Genomic DNA, 19,394 nt, shown 5'->3' with positions numbered 1-19,394 from the left:
AGGATGGGATTTAAAGGGCGTGACTGGCACGGTTTCCCTTGCTCACGAGAAGGGGCCGGGGACTCCCAGCTCAGAGCCAGACTGCCCAAGTGCACGAGGCAGGGGAGCGGGGGCAGGAGGAGAAAACGGGATCTGGCTGAGACTCTTCTATAATGAACTGTTAGATACGACCCTCCGGCCCCTCTGATCCCAGGTTTCTCCTCCTCAGCATCACTACACAGTGATCACCCCCCCACACACCCACCCCCCAGGAGAGCAGAAGCTTAACCTTGCCTCCCAGTGCCAAGAATGCTGGCAGTGAGGTCACACCCCTGTGGGTCCTGGGGGGGGAGTCTCCTCCTCCAGACCCCAGTCGGACCCTGAAGACCAGCAGTTGACATGCCCCCCATGCAGAAAGGGCTTCTGACGAGTTCTTAGTGGCTCCGTCTTAAATATGAATATATGACGGGATGGCCAAGGTTCACCTGTGTAGAGGAAAGCCTCAACGTGAAAGCAAACAAGCTGGGAGGAGGGGGAATCTGGAGGAAATAAAGAAGCTGTGGAGAAGAACATTCCCAGGAAAATGTCATACCCTCCGAGAACTAACAGAAAAATAAGTTGAATCATGCGAAACTCCCACTTTTGTGTCTGAAAACCATCCAACTTCAGCAATTTCACAGCATTCAATCTCACAACACCGCATCCAAGAAGTAAGAACAGGATGCACTAAAAGGGCAGAATGACACTAATGAATATAACATTGTGATGCCTGAACTAAAAAGTTCAGTACGGAAGTTGGAGAGGAAAGCCAAGAACATCTCTGAGAAAGTAGAGGACAACCTCAAAGACATCGTCAGGCAAGGAAAGAAGAAAATTGAAGGATGAATCCAGAAAGTTAAACATCCAACGAATAGGTTTCCTAGGAAGACAGAAACAGTAGAGGAGACTCGTCAAAGAGAAAACACAGCACACTTTCCCAGGGATGCAGGGCATGTGTTTCCAGACGGGCTGGGCCCCAGGTACCCAGGGCATGGGGGATGCACAGAGGCTGCAGAGGTACAGCGAGCCTGGGGGCCTCCAAGAGGAAAGACCAGAGGTCAGAGGTGGAGGCCTGGGCTAAGGGTGACAACGGGCTTCTCTGTGGTGACAACGGGAGCTAGAAGACACTAGAATTCTGGAGAAAAAGGACTCTCAGCTAGAATTCTATACCCAGACAGACTATCCACCAAGGGAGAGAACTGAATCCAGAACCCCCAGACTCCCGAGCTCTCAAATCTGCCTCCTGCAAACTATTCCTCGGAAGCTACTAGGAGACGTTTTCCACCAAAGAGGAGAAGTAAACACGGGATCTAGGAAACAGGGGTCCACCGTGGGCAAGACATGAATGGGGCTTGCAGGAGGGCGGTACAAGCAGCTCTGGGATGAGAGCCGTGTCCTAGGCAGAGCACAGGGGTCACGTGGCTGCAGGGCCCCTTGCAGGCTGCCGGCCATGCTGGAGAGGAAGGAACAGCCGAGACAGAAATGTAAACAAAAGGGAAAACAGGACATTTGTTACTTTGGGGAAAAACAAAAATGTGCATATTAAGGGTGTGCAGTTAAAGTTTATTTCTGGGCTCAAGAGTGAGCGAAGTGAAGCAGTCAGGATGGCTGGGGAGGAGAGGAGAGGAGGGGCTTGGGGAGCAGGGTCCCCAGCTTCCTCACCAGGAGGACAGCAGAGAAGGTCGAAAGGTGATGGATCAAGAAACCTGGGAATGTGTATGTGGGGAAGACTGGAAAGACTGGTCGAAAGTGATGGCTTCTAGAAAGAGGGGGCAGAGGGGGCGTGGGCAGGGGGCTGGCATTTTGCATTATAGCAAGTTTCTAAGACTGCTATCTGGTTTCTAAAGTAACACTGTGTGTTACTTTGAGAAAATAAAAATTAACTTGAAGAAATTCAGGGCTCTCTTTAATTGCTCTGCATAAACATATAGAAACAGCCAGCCTTGCAGCCCACTGGGATGCCATTCTCAACCCTGCGAACGCACCACACACATGAACTGGTGTCCCTGCAACCGTCTGGCTCTGGTGAATTGCAAGAAGGCACCAGCTTGTTCACAATTAGTCGAGCTGTCTCCGTCGGAACCAACATTTACAACATTTAATAAATACATCAGGGTAAATGCCCTTGTGAACAGAATTTCTGCTGGAACAGTGTGCATTCCCGCTTGAGCCTGGCTTTGCTTCCATCTACTTGGGCAGCACTTAGGCAGAGAAACAGTGGGGGAGACACAGTGGTGTCTGCATGCCTGCATGCCGTTTCCATGGCGACCGCCTCCTCTGTCCCGGTGCACTGGGGCTGCCAGAGCCCATGGAGTCTCAGTCTCAGCCAGACCCCGGATGCAGGACCTGCAGCGAGCGCAGAGGTCAGAGATGGTCTGAGTTAGCCTCTGCCCTCCTTCCGTGAGGGGTGACAGGCATCCAGAGCTGGGCTTTGGTGCCTCCCGCGGCTCAGAGCCTGCCCCCGATTAGAGATGCAGAGTTTCTACCCTGGGCCAAGGACTTCTGCTTCCCTCTTGTTTTGAGAAGGAGATCAAGAAAAATGTATTCTTTAGGCTACTTCACAATTTCCTTCTTTTTAACCCCCCATCTTCTGCTTTAAAATGCAATCAGGGCTGCCGGCCAAGCTCCCAATTTGCTTTCAGAAAAGGGTGTCACAGTGGGCACTGGACTGACTCAGACAGAGCCCTCTGTGGACAGAATGTAGAGAGGATGCTGCCGGGTCACACAGCCCCTCAGAGCCGTGCTCAGCCCAGGAGTCTCCCGACGGCGCATCTTCCAGGCCGTGGGAAACTTCTCAGGGGCCACGTGAGCCCGAGGGGGCGTGCTGGCATGCTGCGGACACCCGTCACCCGGCACGGGCCCCTGCCCCACCACCCTAACCCCAGACCTGTACCCCGATTCCCAAGAGGTGCCCCCAAGGGGATGGTCTCACCGAGAACATCAGAGTGGTGACCACTGTCACAGTGCGACACGAGCAGGGACCGGGGAGGCCCCGTCCCACGGAGCCGTGCAGGCTGAGGCCTCTGCTACCCGGCCCCGCATCTTCGAACCCGACAGCCTGGATGGGAGACCGCCTGGCCCACCTGCGATCTCCCGTCTTAGAGCCACCGGGCAATTCCTTCCTCACCCACTTACTGAGTGCCTGCTCCATCCCAGGCACCGTCTCGGGGCTCAGAATACAAACGAGAATGAAACAAACTCCTGTCCTCCTGGGGCTTCCATTCAGGTGCAGGGAGAGAGGACAGTACAGAGCAGACAGGTGGACGGTGCTCCAGAGGAGGGTGGGCCAGCGGACAGAGGCCCTGAGCCTGGGCAGGGAGGGGTCCGTACGCCCCAGACAGGGTGGACCGAGGAGGGCCCACGGAGAGGCCAGTATCGGGTGGAACTGTGCTTACAGAGCCGCTTTTGTCCGGGAAGCACTTGGTTTACTGCTACAAGGGTGATCCAGACCCCCCAGGGCCCCTCCCCACCTGGCCTGCCCTCTCATTGTCCCCCTACTTCAGGGGCCTGGGGCAGTAGGTGACACATCAGGATGCAACCGAGATCCTCCGCAGCAGCCATCGGGGCCACTCCAGCCCACCTCCCAGCTTCAGTTCCCGTGTCTCCAGAGAGGGGCCCTCGCCAACGCAGGAGCCCGGGGCAGGCAGCTCTGGGGTCTTGGCGGGAGGGGTCCTGCGGTCTGTATGCTCCTCCCAAGAGGCTCAACAAAGGTCAAGGACATTGCTGTCAGCCTTCTGACTCACGGATCAGGACGGGCTTGCTGTTTACCAGCTCCCATCTGCCCAGCTCAGAGCGGTGAGTTGCTCATTTTGCTCCTTTTCCCTCCAGAACATTCTAGTGCATTCTCTCCAAGATCCTTAACGGGGCTGGTAACACTCGGAGGCTTGTGTGCCATGGGACCCACAAGTTCACCTGTCATTTATATTGAAATAAGATTCTATCTCCCTTGAAACGACTGTGATAAACAGTCAGTGGCCCAGTGGCCCATGAGCCATAGTCTGCCCACCACCGGCTTGGAAGAAAACCTGGGTCCACCTCCTTTCAGACCGAGGAAACCTTGTTTTGCCAGCCACGTGCACAGGTCTCCTCTGGAACCATCCGAACAAAGAGGATAGGCAGGGCCAGCCACCTGTTTGCTCTGGGTTTGCATGTGCTTTTGATCTGCTCACATTTTAAGAAGGCCAGCTGATCCTGATATCACCAAGGCAACTGGAATCCTGGGCGTCTGTTAACTAGGATATGACGATGTGTCTCCCCTAGGGCCACAATGATGGGCTAAAAGCATCCACGTACCTACAGACCCAGTTCCATCAATGATGGCGGTCACGGTGGCCAGGGCGTGGGAGTTTCCCTTCAGACTTTTATGAGTCCCCTAGAAGAGAGGGAAACACAAATGTGAAACACGTCCCAGCAACAGCAGAGCAAATGCTCATGATTTTAGATATGCTTTTAATTTTAGAATAGTCTTAGAGTCACGGAAAATTTGCAAAGAGAGAGCAGAGTGTGGCAAACCCTGCTCCCACTTTCTCCCGTGTTAACATCTTACACCTTTCGGCTGTGTTTCTCATGATGAATGACCCACTACCGATGCAGTACTCACGAAAATCTACACTGTATTCAGACCCCCTGGGTTTTTACCTAGTGTCTAATTTAATCCCTCTCTGTCCCAGGATCTCACCCAGGACTGAATAACATTTAGTCGTTGTGTCTCCTGGGGCTCCTCTTGGCTGTGACAGCTTCTCAGACTTTATTTCTGGGACTTTCCTTGTTTCTTGTGATTGGGTGGGGTGTGGGTTCTGGGAGGGGGACCACGGAGGTGAAGGGCCGTGCTCATCACCTCTTATCCGGCATCTGTGCATCAACATGACACATCGCTGCTGGTGTTGATGGTGACCCCTGGCGGAGGTGGGGCTGTCAGGTTTCTCCCCTGAGAAGTTACTCCATTTCCCCCTCCCCATGCTGCCCTCTGTGGGAGGACATCCCTGTGCACAGCCTGCCCCTTAGGAAAGGGGAGGTGTTCTTCCTCCCCCAGGGCAGAGGACCTGCATAAACCCTTCTGTGCAGGACACTTGCCTCTTCTCTCCCGTTTATTTATGGAAACTACCTTCTAACAGGGGATTTTGTATTTCAGTGCAGTGTGTCCTTCAGATGTCTGCACGTGGCCACCGCACGAAATGACCGTCTTTCCTATCAGGTGGATGAGACAGCCCTGCTCTCTCAGGGCCCCTAAGGTCGACAGTCAAATGTCATCTGTAAGAAGCCTCCCCTCCAGGGAGAACTGGTCAGGAGCCCCTGTGGATTCCAAAGCCCTGGGTGGCCCTGCCATGGCATTCACCACCCTGTACCTGAACTACTTCTTTACCATGTTGGCCTACTACCTGGAGTATGTCCTCCCAGGGCCAGGACCCCACTGGGCTTGTCCCTGAAGTCCCCAAGACCAGCAGGGGGCTGGGCACAGAGGGAGCACCCGGGATGGGCTGGACTCTGCTGAGGCCCCGAGGCGGGGCTCTGGGGCACACGGCCACCAGCCTCCGGGGCTGCCAGGGCAGCTCAGAGGAGCGAGCCAGATGCTGGCTTCGGACCTCGGGCCTCAGACCATCTCAGCCCACTTGTTTATGGGATGGGACTGCCATGTCCCCTTATTTGCTTCAGAAGACTCTTGGCATCCTTACTGGTCATCTGCAAAAGAGTGCTTATAGAAACAGACCATTTAACTAACAGAGACCACTGCGTCACGATGGAAGGGGCGGCCGCCCCGGGCAGCATCTGGCCCCGGCTCTGCGCTGAGCTGCCCGCACTCACCAGGTCGGCGGAGACGGCGGTCGTGATCAGTGCATACGGCCCGCTGACCAGGGCCCCGCTGAGGAGCAGCATGGCTGAGGGAAACAGAAACCGGGAGCGGGGATTCAGCCAGAAGAACAGGGCCCTGCGGGAGAGCCTCTACTGTCTTAGCTACTCCCTAGGTGGGCATCCCGGCATCACACACGGGTCGGGACGCAGGCCGGTGCGGGGAGTGGCCACTGCTGGGGCAAGCGTCACAAACATCTTCCTTCAAACTTGCCCTGAGGTGTCTCTAAGTCCAATCACACTTTCCCAAAGATCCAAGCTCTGTTCAGAGGACCTGGTCCCCGCCTGCTCAAACCTGACGGGCAGCAGCTGTTGTCAAAAGCCAAGAGGGGGCTTCCCTGGTGGCGCAGTGGTTGAGAGTCCGCCTGCCGATGCAGGGGACACGGGTTCGTGCCCTGGTCCGGGAAGATCCCACATGCCGCGGAGCGGCTGGGCCCGTGCGCCATGGCCGCTGAGCCTGCGCGTCTGGAGCCTGTGCTCCGCACCAGGAGAGGCCACAGCAGTGAGAGGCCCGCGTGCCGCAAAAAAAAAAAAGAAAAAAAAAAAGCCAAGAGGAACCGAGAGCCCCGGTGCCCGGGCACAGACGGGACCACAGACGTGACCATAGACATGACGCGGGTGAGCGCCTGGATGCCACCACCAGCCACAGCCTCGTCTGCAGCAGACAGGGCTTCCTCTCTGCACCCACAGCTGCACAGCCCAGCTCCGCCTGGGCGGGGCCACCGAGCTCATAACCTGTCCCCTGGGCTCACTTTCCCAGACCATCCTCTGGTTCACATTCCTCTGTGCAGAAGCTTCTGGAGCGAGGGGTCCCAGGAAACTCCATGGTCTCCTTGAATCAGGAACCTGCCCTCTGGATAACTTTTAATGGGATCCCTGCCAAGCCCCACTGCTGTCACGTGACAAGAGAAAAAGTAGTTACTCAGGGTCAGAGCCATAATTTGATAGCGCTCCTTGCAGGACGTTAAAAATAGCAACTGTGCCCAGAATGGCAGCTGACAGAGCAGCTAAGAGGGGACGGTGCCCCTGGGCTGGTGATGCTGGGGGTGCAGGTCTCCGCAGCCCCGCCTGCTGCCTTCCGGGGCATGTGCGGCTTCTCTGAGTGCCTCCTGCACTGGGCACCCAGAGCTTCTCACCGCCTCAGTCCAGGGGCCTGCACCCTCCCACGCTGGCCCTTAAACCTGAGGCCTCAGGTCTGGGAGCAGAAGTCTCTATGGGTCCCTCCCATCTGCCCCCCCATCCCCCAAAGAGGGACACGGGGACGATTTTAGCCGCATCGCACAAACTGCATGCTTCTTTGTTGATTTTAAATTTCATTTCACAAGGCCGTGTGGACAAAAAAAAAACTGTGTGTGAAAGAAAAGAAAGGCCTCATAGACTCACCGATGGTGGCTTCTAGACCCATTTTGCTGATGGCAGAAAATACGTAGAGCTGTGAACGGTGTCAAAACCAGAGAAAGACAAAGGTTTACTACGACTAGCTGAGAGGTTACCCAGGAATCTGTATTTCTGAAAAGTGATTCTCAGGCAGCCAACCAGACAGTGGAAACCCCGAGAAAGGAAGGACGGCCACGCCGCCCTGGCAGGCTACCCAAAGACGGGCATCCAGGGTGCTCGGCAAACTGTCCCCAGGCTTGTCCCAGACACACAGGGTCTGATCACCCTGTGAGCTGGGAACCCAGGGGGGTGTCCCCACTCTGAGCTCCCAGGGGAGGGGCCTGCGTTTGGGGCAGCTCCCCCTGAGCTCCGTGTCCCCTCCCAGGCTGTCTGTCCCGAACACCAGGGCCTGGGTGGCAAGGGGGCCACACTCAGCACTTCTGAGTCAAGGTTCTTTGAGTGTCTGTGCTGGGCAGTGTCCAAGGCCCCGGGACTGTGCAGGGAGCCGTGAGCAGTGTGCAGGGAGAGTGTGCAGGGAGCCGGGAGCAGTGTGCAGGGAGAGTGTGCAGTGTGCAGGGAGCAGTGTGCAGGGAGCAGTGTGCAGTGTGCAGGGAGAGTGTGCAGGGAGCAGTGTGCAGGGAGAGTGTGCAGGGAGAGTGTGCAGGGAGCAGTGTGCAGGGAGAGTGTGCAGGGAGCAGTGTGCAGGGAGCAGTGTGCAGGGAGAGTGTGCAGTGTGCAGGGAGTGTGCATCGTGCAGGGAACAGTGAGCAGTGTGCAGGGAGAGTGTGCAGGGAGAGTGTGCAGTGTGCAGGGAGTGTGCATCGTGCAGGGAACAGTGAGCAGTGTGCAGGGAGTGTGCAGTGTGCAGGGAGTGTGCAGTGTGAAGGGAGCAGTGTGCAGGGAGAGTGTGCAGTGAGCAGTGTGCAGGGAGTGTGCAGTGTGCAGGGAGTGTGCAGTGTGAAGGGAGCAGTGTGCAGGGAGCAGGGAGAGTGTGCAGTGTGCAGGGAGTGTGCAGTGAGCACTGTGCAGTGTGCATGGGGGAGGGGGAGAGTGAGAGGGGGCGGGGGGCACTGATCGGGGCTGAGGTGATGCCAGTTCCCAGAAACCAGAGCCCTGAGAGGAGGGGGCCCGGGCAGCTGGCGTGTGTGCTGGGGGGAAGACAGAGAAGCTGTTTCCAGAGGCACAGGGGCCCTGACGAGGTTGGGGGCTGCTCTCACCGTCGGGGCTGCGAGCAGCAGCATCAGGCCGCAGGTGGAGGCCCTTTTCTCCAGTCGATCGGAGATCACACCTGCCAGGATCCCACCTGCAAGGGAGAGGGAGGGTCCTGAGGGGCGTGTGTGGCCAGGGCAGGACCCCGTGGAGAGGGAGCAGGACCCGCGTCGCAGCAGCGGCAAGAAGAGAACGAGCTCCTCTCCAGACCCGTTTCCAGAGCCCGTGAGCAGGAAGCTGCCTCAGCGCTGGCGACCCGTGACCCAAGGGCACCTAGGTCCAGGGGTCGGCTTTCAGGCTGGCCTCAAAGCCCCTTTGCCTGTGAGGGTCCTAACACTGCCCGTCTGTCGCCCACGTGAGGCGTGCCCTGGTCCCCAGGGAGCACCAGCTCATGGCCCAGGATGGGGAGGGACCTGCCCTCAGAGGCCCGGCTCGGGGGCCTCCCAGTTGGAAGTCCACTCAAAGAGCGTGCGGGCCACGGGCCTTCTCGCAGCGCCGCAGTGGTGAAGGCTTTAGTCAAAGTAGAACAAAAATGAACTCACCGAAGATCCCGCCCACATCAAACAAGGTGGAGAGCTCCCCGGCCTTCTTGGCATCGAGGTGATCTAGTAACGGGACAGCAGAGCGTCACCGCAAGCAAGTCGCAGCAGCGCGCGAGCCTCACACAACATTCTTTTGTTTCAGAAGCATGATTTAAACCAAGCAGCAGTTATTAGATCCATTATCAGATTAGGGTCAAGGTAGTAATTACAGAGGAGAAGGAAGAAAAAGAGTCCACTCTGCGGGCAGACACACAGAAAGGATGGAAACCGAACACTCTTAACCGTAAGGTGAGGATTCCCCGGCTCGGTCTAAGCATCACCCCGCCTTTGCTCAGGGTCCCCCTCGGGGCAGCTGTGAAGTCAGACACGGCCCGAAGGCGAGGCAGGGCCCGTGGGGCACCACCTGGGGAATGGGCTGGCCTGTAAGAGCGCTCTGGACACGGACCATACGACCCCCAGCTTTCAGGCCGGGGGTGGGGGCGCTGGAACCTTCTCCTCCAGAGGAGGAGACCGAGGTGTCCTCACGCTCAGCTCAGGATCCGTCGCTGGATTTAGCACAAAGCCTGAGCTTCAAGCTGGATTCCGGCTGGCCAGCACCTGGAGGTTTGGGAGCCTCCGGCCTGTGAGTCAGGTCGTGCCCTTCTGAGAGGCCCGAACGGCACGTACCGGGAACACTGCTCCTTTCAAACAACCCCTCAGATGGTAAATGCCGGTAACTCATGATGTGAGCCCTTCGCAGCCACAGGAGACCGCTGGGGTGGAAGGCGCAGGGCTGGCCTATCAAGGGCCCATGTGTCTACGCTGCGTGCGCCTTGCCTGCGGTAACGAGTGGAGGTCGCTAGCCCGGGAAGGAAGCTCCGAAGCCCCGCCTTGACCGGGTCCCTGCTAACACAGGGTGGTCCCCTCACCGCCTCCACAGCCTCCATCCCCGAGAAACTCAGCCCTCTGGCCTCGGGCTCACATCCACCTCTGCTGGTCCTACGACACTGCCAGGAATTACTGGTCTGTACTCTGGAGCCCCCATGTCCCAAATGTCTCCTCTTTTCACGTTCGCTAGAGCCCGCTCCTCCCGGGGACCCTGGTTTCTTTGCTTTGTCCTCACACTCCCTGACCCCGGGGCCCAGAGCTCGGGGCCCTCCTTGACCATCCCTGTCCCCATTTAGCCGCGGCTGCAGCCCCTGCACAGGACCTCTCCCCGGAGGAGCTGCTGGTCCCTGCCCATCTTCCCGTGTGGTCACGCACGGGACAGGGAGTGGGCGTTACTGCGGGGCGAGTCTGCTCTGTCAGAATCGCCAGCTTCAGCCCCTGCTGGACTGGAAATGCGAGACAAACTGTCCGCTCCCCAGAATTAGGCTTGTCTCCAAGAAGCAATTTCCAGGCCAGTTCCTCAGCCTCTCTTAGCTCAGATCCCTCAGGCCTCTGCTCCTGTTCACCAGCTGCTGTGACCCAAAGTCCGATGCAGCCTACATTTAAAAGCACGCTGCCCCAGATAGGAAGAACCCCGTGGAATTTGTAGCCGCAGCTGGGATATACCGTGTCAACCCTTCACACCCCATCCAGGTTATCATTATGGCAATGAAACGTGGCTGTCTGAATTCTTTTTGTCTGTACATTTCTACTAATCATGTTGTTTGATTCAAAAGCATCATGCATCCCTTTCCTTTCCAAGACTGTAGACACCAGTGGATAAAAGGGCGTCCCAATCACAGACCCTGCCCAGAACCTCCCAGCTGTGAGGCTAGCCGCAGGTACTCACCTACATTTGTGATGTACAGTGGAAGCCAGAAGAGGAAAGTATAGCTGACCAGCTTGGCAAACAGCAGACACAGAGAGAACTCGATCACGCCCTGAGAGAGAGAGAGCAGGGGTTCACCCCGGAAGTGGACTCAGCAGGTTTGCTGAGATATGCTATAGAATTACACAGCACTTCATTCCCGTAGAAACAGCCCTCATCTTGGGTCTGGTTTTAGCACCTCCAGATGCACGGATACTGTATCGCTGTGGAGGATGTGAGGTAACTGGAGAACTGATCGATACGGACTCTTACCTTTTAAGGTTGAAATTCAATGTCTTTACATCGGATTAGAGTCAATAAAAATACTACTGCTTTAATTCTCACCCCACATCTCTCTGAAACTTAGCTATTAAAGGGGTTCTCAAAGGGCACAGTTGTTGTGCAGAGTCATCTAGTTACTGAGTATTTATTGGCTATGTCTTTTTCCCCTAAAACTGAAATCACTACAAAGGATAGAGATCTGGAAACACACAGCACAAACAATTCCGACTATTCTGTAAGATACACAGGCTACCCCCACCTGCCTGGGACTAAGCAAACGAGTGGGTGTTGGGGAAACACCCAGGGAACCAGGCAGAATCCTGTAACGCCCCCACCCCCTCCAAGTCCAAAGGCCCCTCCATGCCCCTGCCTCTTGTTTGTGGAGAAGCTGAAGTCTCCCAGGCCTCCCGGAGTCACAAGGGAATAGGCTTGAGCAGTTAATAACTAGGATAACAGAGTCACAGAATCTTTCAGTATCTGATGCACATTCCTGAGTTGTTTTACAGATACTGTAACTGCCACCGGAGGAAAAAGCTGACTGCATGATGACCAGACTGTAGCCATGACAAAGCTGCTTCATCTTCAGCAGTACTGGATCTATGGTTAGCACAGTTCCGAGAACTGGCCTCAAGAGAACGGGATTAACACTATCACACATAATAATCTCTGTCTTTGTGGGCATCAAAATATTGTGTTGACCAGAAAATTCATTTGGGTCTTTTCGTAAGGTGTTATGGAAAAACCTGAAAGAACTTTTTGGCCAACCCAATAATTGTAGCTTGTTCTGCCCATGAACATAAGCAGGCAACTAAAATTGTCAGCAAAGAGGTGCCCCATGTCAACTTCTCCCACTCCGAGAATATGGCATCCTATGTCAGCATGAAGAAATTATAGAAGATGGACCTTCCCCCATGGACCCACAGAAATGGGATGATGCTCTGACAAGGGGGATCTGTCAGCAGCTTTTGGAAGGCAAGAGCTCTCTGCAGGAGATGCCCTTTCTCTCGTCACTTTGGCAGAGCTGTACTGTAACTAACCTTAAACCAGGCACCCCCATGGTCTACGCGTCTCTGGCCTAAGCACACCTGTCAAATCTTTTGATTACACAATACCTTGCCTAGCCTGTTGGTTCTTTCCTAGATCAAAGAAGTAAAAATGAAGAATAAGTAATTAATATCGATGGAGGACCAGATCTCTTCCTTAGCTTCCCTGTCAGTAAGCCTGTGAACAAACTGTGTGAACAAGAGAGCATCTAAAGAAAGACCACAAGAAGTCAACAGGCCTGCACACAAGCCTGCACACACTGGGGGATGGTGACAACTCTGACCCCTTATCTCAATGATTAACTGAGATTTCTTCTCCTTTTCTCTTTAAAAACTTTCATGGCCGAGCAGAATCTTTGGAGTTGGTTTTGGGGACATGAGTCTGCCTTCTCCCCGGGTTGTCAGCTTTTCTGATTAAAGAGACTTTCCTTTCTAACCGACACTCGCCTCTTCAGTACTGATTTTCGAGGGCGAGCAGCAGGACCTGAGTTTGGTAACGCCCAAAAGGGAAACGTAGATCTTGATGAGGATACTGAGGTTTGGAGTCTCACGGCTACTGTGAAATGCTTGTGTTCCATTTTATGTCTGCGTTTAGAAAGAGGTGGCCCTTGTGAGACAGTAAGTCCAGATATCACTTGGGAAGTTTGAGTGAGGAATCGGGTAACACTAAGGTACTGACGCCCTCCTCTGCTACCCCCAGGTTATACTGCATAGTTACAAGCATCCCTCAAAACTAGGCAAAGCACACACTATGCAACTCATGTCAGTGCCTTTGAGATTAAGCAAGTTATGTTTTCACAGTCAGACCCAGTATGAGGGTGTGTGTGGGTGAGGTACTGCATGCTTACCATGTGCCTGGCACTGTGCTTATTGTGTAGTGAATGATCTCATTTGATCCTCAGAGCAGCATTAAGTAGTAATTCAGGTCCTGAGCCTGTATTAAGGTGAGGAAATGGAGGCCCAGAGTGGTTAACACCCTTGCCAGGCACACCCAGCTCCTCTGCAGCAGGGCCAGGTCAGGCCAGGCCAGGGCTCTGAAGCCTGTTCTCTCCACCACCCCACTTCTATTTATAGTGTGCACCCTACTTTTTAGCAAAAGTACTTGAGGTGGCTACACAATAAAGTACAACAGAAAAGTTACTTGTTGTTACTAGCAACATTTAAAAAATAACTTCTTAATTTAGAACCAGCATGTCCTCTGGCCAGCCCACAGAGATCTTTTTTAGTGACCCCAGGAGTCCAGGCCTGGCCTTCAACATTCTCTTCTGGCAGGAGACCGGCAACAGGGTCCTCCACAGCCCAGTTTCATCTGGGTGCTGGCAGAAGCTTCTGTTCGAAAGCCGAGGTTCTCAGTTCTTTCACTTCTGGGCCATGATTCTAAGGCTCTGGGTGCACTGTTTAGCTTCCAGCTCCCACATGGTCGCTACGGAGCCTCTGGGTTCTCTCGGCTGGTTTCCCCCGAGGCCAGCGTGAGGGAAGTGATCTTGCTGTATGAGACCCACGTCTGTTCCCCTGAATAGGACCCAAGGGCAGGAGCCCAGGTGTTTCTGAGTGTGGCCCATGGGGTCGTCCATCCTGGCCCCCAGGGGCAGGGTGTGCTCTCTCCTCTCATCCTGCCTCTGTTCTTGGCTCTGCCTTCATCACCCTCCACGGGCTCCCCGTTAGAAGAACACAGCTCCTCAAAGTCCTCTGCATGGCTCCCCAGAGGCTCTGCTGAGGGAGCCCATGAATTTCGTATACATAATCTACATATATAATATATTTTATAACTATTAAGAGGCTAACACAACTCTGCAGCCTTATTCATTCCTGAGCTGACCTGTCTGCAACTTCTGGTTCATGCTATGGATTTCTAATTTATGGATTACGTGATCTGGAGAATCAGATTTCTCTTTTTAAGCTTGATTATCAACAGGCCAGTTTCTGTTCATAGTAAGCATAAATGCCCCCGTTTGAAACTCTCCTGGGCACGTGTACTCACGGGAATTTTCAAGGCCCCTACGAAGCTGATGGCCGTGACGCCGCCCCCGCCGTCTGCCGGGAGAATGACCACGTGGTTCTGGTGGCTGGAGCGCTTTCCATCCGACAGCAGTAAGCACTGCATCTCTGGGTCCTGGAGACAGATCCCATTGAAAAGATAAAAGAAAAGAAAAGAAAAGGTGTCACCAGGTAGTCTATTTGGTCGAGGTGTGGTAAGCTGCTCCACTAAAGGTCTTGGGGAATGGCTTGGATAACACCCTCACTGTAGCCATTGCTTTATGACCATTAACATTCACGTGGTTTTGGGAAATACTAACTAAAAACACACAAAATCCTATCCTTTGATCCAACAATTCTAGGACTCTGTGAAAAATAATTTGGGAAGTGGAAAAATACTTATATCATAAAATTAATGTCACACCATCACTGAGAAAAATTGCTAAAGTACATCCATATAAATATCTTGCAGTTGTAAAAAAAAAAGTTTGTGAGATTTGATGACATGGGAAGGTGCTTACGGTACATTAAGTAGTAAGACATCATTCAAAAGCACGTTTTCATTATGATCTCAAAGAATGTTTAAATATGTACCTATGTAAGTAGGTAACTAAAGGATCTATTTACAGGAAAAAAGAAGCTAAATTCTAAACCGACAATGGTTATCACTGAATGGTAGAATTACATGTAATTTGTATGAAATGTCGATAAATTCTTTCCATGATCCTGTATTTTTTAAGGAGTTCACAAAGGACATACACGATCAAAAACAATATTATTTTAAAATTCATAAACCAATTCCACTATTCCATAAATTCTGATTCTGGACATCCCTAAAGGACAAAGTTTATCTTCATTAGGGCTTCCCCGGTGGTGCAGTGGTTCGGAGTCTGCCTGCCGATGCAGGGGACGCGGATTCGTGCCCCGGTCTGGGAGGATCCCACATGCCACGGAGCGGCTGGGCCCGTGAGCCATGGCCGCTGAGCCTGCGCGTCCGGAGCCTGTGCTCCGCAACGGGAGAGGCCACAACAGTGAGAGGCCCGCGTACCGCAAACAAACAAAGTTTATCTTCATTAAAACAAAGAACAGTGGTCCTCAACTCTGGGGGGGATATCAAGTCAGAGCAAGGATGATCATCTAAAAGAGTCCTTCATGAGGGCACTATATAGGTCAAGGATTGAAAAAGAAATGTTTCTATGTATATTGGACTTACCACAAAACCAAATAGATTTTATTGTACTTATCTCACTGTAATCTACACGAGTTAGATTTAAAAATGCAGTTAAATTAAAAAAAATGACAATGCATTGCAGTATTCCACTCTTGATATTAGAATTCTCTCCTGGTGAAAGACAGAAATTGGGAAATGGGATGGCAGGTTACAGCAACTGCAGCCCTACGGGCACTGAGCACCCAGCGCCTCACCTCTCGGGCAGCAAGGGCTGCATCACCGAGAAGCCCAGCGCCCACCATGACTCAGGCATCGAGAACTGGCCTTTGGTGAACATGGTCGCAGGTAACCACGTGCTCTGATGTTTCAGGATGCAGACGACAAACCCCCGTGTGGAAGCAGAACATCCTCCTGACAACAATTCCGCAAAGGTATATGAAGACAGAGAATTATGATTTGAGTTTGGAAATAAAGTTTTCTCTCGTGAATTATGCCGGCTGTCCAGTGTAGGAGACGAAATCTTTAGTTCTCCACCCTGGTATCTCCTGGGGGCTCTGAGAGACCCCGGTGCCCAGGCTGCACCCCAGACTGAATACTGCAGTCTCAGGAGGCAGGCCCCAGGAGAGCCCGATGTGTAGTCAAGGCTGAGAACCACTGGACAGACTTTTTTAACACTAAGTGGTCTGACTGGTGGACCATGAAACGCAGCCAGATAAAGAGAAAAAAGAAAGTGAAAAGACTCTGCTCAGCCAGGACAGTAGTAATTGCAGGTCCAGCACAGAAACCCACCAGGTCACAGCCCGGGGTCAGCACCTGGCCCTTCCTTGTTCTGTAAACTGGGCTGGTTGGCCGTCCCAGCCACCCAAGTCCAGTCTTTTGCAGTGTCTGCAGGAGACAGAGGGATGCGTGAGGTCACGGCGGGTTTTCCAAAGCAAATCAGGAAACCAAGGCTGCCTCTTCCTCGGAGCCAACAGAGACCTGCCGGGAGGACAGGGCAGGGGAAGCGGTGTGCCTGGAGCCCCCAGGGGATCTGCTGGGGTGGGGAGCCCTCAGTGGGCTGGGGGCTTATTCAGCTGGGGACCCGCCTCTGAGGTTTATGCATGCACAGGGTGAAAGGGCTCCGTGTGATGAGAGCAAACGCACACGGGGAGTTTGCACGGATGACGGCTTGGCCCTGCCTCACACGTGCTGGCCTCACACGTGCTGGCCTCACACGGAGTCGCGCTGGCACGCTGGGTGGAGAAACCGTCAGCGTCAAAACACCCACTCAGCGGTCTTTAAGTGGCCGCTGAGCCACAGCCAATCAGAAAGGCCCTCAGAGGGGTGGGAGAGGGTTGGACTGGGAGGTTGGGGTTAGCAGGTGGAAACTGGTACACAGAGAATGGATAAACAACAAGGTCCTCCTGTAGAGCACAGGGTACTCTAGTCAATATCCTGTGATAAACCATCATGGAAAAGAATATGAAAAGGAATATATATGTATGTATAACTGAGTCACTTTGCTGTACAGCAGAAACTAACGTGACGTTGTAATTCAACTATATGTCAATGAAAATAAATTTAAAAAAAGATAAACAAAAATAAAAAATAAGAACACAAAATGGAAAGAATGTAAAAAGAAAAAAAATAAAGAAAGACCCTCAGAGAAGCCAAGGATGACATGAAGGACATGTGACTACAAAGACGACAGAGGTCGACATCCCCAAGACGACATGATAAACACCCACGAGGGCTGGACGCAGGTCCGCTGCGTGGCAAGAGACCCCGGAGCCTCTTTCTCTTTGTTCACATTCTCTTCCTTGACCACCCCCTTCTTTATGTATTTCCCCACGAAGTCTAAGAACCATGCCTGGCATAGAAGGGAATTAAGCAGTCCCAGCTCAGGGTCCTGGGTAAGGCTGCACTCTGAGCCCATGGATCTGAGCCAGGTCACTCTGGGAAGGGTGACACCAGTGTGTCTTGCCAAACGTGTGGGACATCCTGCCTGCTGACCCAAGAGCCACCTCCAGCACGTGAGCTCTCCACGCTACAGAAGGGCGGGGACCAAACAAAGCCTGGTTAGCACGCAGGGGCCAGCTGAAAGGGGACACCCATCCACTGCGGCCAACACCTGCCCGGTCATGTCCACATCAAAGTCAGCCTGCGGCGTGGCAGGGCCTGAAACAGGACGTACGGGGGCCTCTAAATATGTAACTGTCTCTTTGGTGACATGTTAGTAAACAGACTTTAATAGAAGGAACAGAAAAAAGGAAGAGGGAAGTTATGCTCAGAAGACAGAGCTAGCTTTACTGGTCAGTAACTACATTAGAACACAGGGCCTGGCTCTTGCCTCAAGGAAAAGATAAGTCTTCAGTAAGAAGTGGAGAGGAATTAGAGCCATTTGGACATTGATTAAGACCTGATGCTATGGACTGATATTTGTGTTCCCCACAAATCTGTATGTTGAACCCCCATCTCTAATATGATGGTACTGGGAGGTGGGGTCTTTGGGAGGTAATGAGGCCATGTGGGTGGAGCCCGCACGATGGGATTAATACCCTTATAGGAAGAGACAGCAGAGAACTTGCTTCTCTCCCTGCTCTGCTACCTGAGGATCCACAGAGACGGCGGCTGCCTACCAGCCAGGAAGAAGGCTCTCACCAGACATCAGACCTGCTGGTGCCTTGATCTGGGACTTCCCAGCCTCCAGAAACAAATGTTTGAAATGCGAGAAATAAATGTTTACTGTTTAAGCCACCCAGTCCAGGGTATTTTTGTTACAGCAGCCCAATCTAAGACACCTGCTTCTGATGTACACTCAGAAGTGAGTAGAGATTTTAAAGCATTTCAGTTGAATTTCACTAAGATCTAAGAACCAAGATGTATGAGACACCATTTTTCCCTCTTCCATTCTTTCAACCACCAGAAATAACTTCCTTGGGCAATAAAGAAGAAAAAGTAAGAAGCCTGTTTAGTACATGTATCCTTTAAGCTAACTGATTTAAAAAGAAAAGGGAATATCTTATACTTTCAAGAATTAAAACTAAACCTAAAATGCCCTTGCGGCTCCATGTGGTCAGCTAGGCAGAAGTAATGGGAGGAATTTCTTGGAAGGACACTCATCCCTTGGTACCCGGGATCTGTAGGGGATTGGTCCCAGGGATGCCCCGCTGAGACCACAATCTGCAGATGCTCAAGTCCCTTACGTACAATGGCTTAGTACAGTCAGCCCTTGTATGGGCGGGTTCGCATCTGTGGATACGGAGGCTGACTGCGTTTTGAACGGAGAGGGGAGGGCGAGGCCAGCGCCGGGGAAGAGCCCTGGGCTGCATCCTGGCCTCCCCACTTGTGAAGGGGACCAGGCAGGGAACCGAGCATCTCCGTGCCTCAACTTCCTCTTCTGTACAACGGAGGGGCAGTGAAGGGGCGGGGGGCTGGGAGTGGACTTTCTATGTTGCCTTCGGGTCGCTCTTCTTATTCCCAGACCACCCTATGCTCTCTCCACCTGAAAGCCCCTTGGGCCACGTGTGTGTAGACTCACTCCTCACCTCCTTGACAGCTCCACGCAAAGCCACCAGCTTAGGGAAGCTCCCAAGACCAGGCCTGAATGAGTGCCTGCTCAGTCCTCTCTGGGCGGCTCTGTCTGCTGGTTTTCTCTCTACCCCACACTCGTCCCGCCCCAGCATGGGAGTTCCACATCCTGGGACTGATGTCCATGGCACAGGTGCTGCAACCCTGAATGCTGCAGACAGTTGTCGGATGAATGAATCGCTGACAAATTTGATTTACAAACGAACAAAGGCAAACTGAAGAAATACAAGACCCTGGATGTCTGTGACAGGTGTCACCGAGGCAGGACTCTGCTTTCCTGCCAAGCGGCCTCGTGTGCAACTCACCGGAGGTTTGCCCCTCTCCTCGGTTAGCACCTGCTTCTGCAGCCGAAATCTGTGCGTGCCGTTCTCGTAGCCTTTTGGATGCTGGGAGAAAAACATTTAATTAGAGCAATTACCGAATCAATGGACAGAAATTACACCTAAACTCACTGCAGCAAGGACACTAAATATCTTCACAAAAATGCTATCAAGGGAAAATAAGACAAATGATTAAAACAAAACAAAGGCTAATCAGTTTAATCTCAAGGCTCCAGACTCTCAGATAACAGAGGGTGAAAATAA

At 53.1% G+C, this 19,394-nt stretch overlaps 1 protein-coding gene across 1 annotated transcript in view; it reads right to left on the bottom strand.

Annotated features, from left to right (window-relative positions):
• SLC37A1 (solute carrier family 37 member 1) overlaps nucleotides 1-19,394 on the bottom strand; it is a gene marked incomplete at its 5' end in the record, with an annotated part of 60,472 nt that overhangs the window by 6,757 nt on the left and 34,321 nt on the right. Inside the window, 8 exons of the mRNA XM_079704376.1 lie at nucleotides 4,312-4,390; nucleotides 5,821-5,894; nucleotides 7,249-7,297; nucleotides 8,460-8,545; nucleotides 8,994-9,056; nucleotides 10,750-10,840; nucleotides 14,074-14,205; nucleotides 19,116-19,196. Of these exons, the coding sequence (XP_079560502.1) occupies nucleotides 4,312-4,390; nucleotides 5,821-5,894; nucleotides 7,249-7,297; nucleotides 8,460-8,545; nucleotides 8,994-9,056; nucleotides 10,750-10,840; nucleotides 14,074-14,205; nucleotides 19,116-19,196 (655 nt within the window). The remainder of the gene's footprint in view (nucleotides 1-4,311; nucleotides 4,391-5,820; nucleotides 5,895-7,248; nucleotides 7,298-8,459; nucleotides 8,546-8,993; nucleotides 9,057-10,749; nucleotides 10,841-14,073; nucleotides 14,206-19,115; nucleotides 19,197-19,394) is intronic.

Source organism: Hyperoodon ampullatus (genome assembly GCF_949752795.1).
Source record: "Hyperoodon ampullatus genome assembly, chromosome: 5".
NCBI classification, from domain to species: Eukaryota; Metazoa; Chordata; class Mammalia; order Artiodactyla; family Ziphiidae; genus Hyperoodon; species Hyperoodon ampullatus.
The sequence above is the reverse complement of the archived record's forward strand: the minus strand, read 5'-3'. Positions and strand labels throughout refer to the sequence as shown.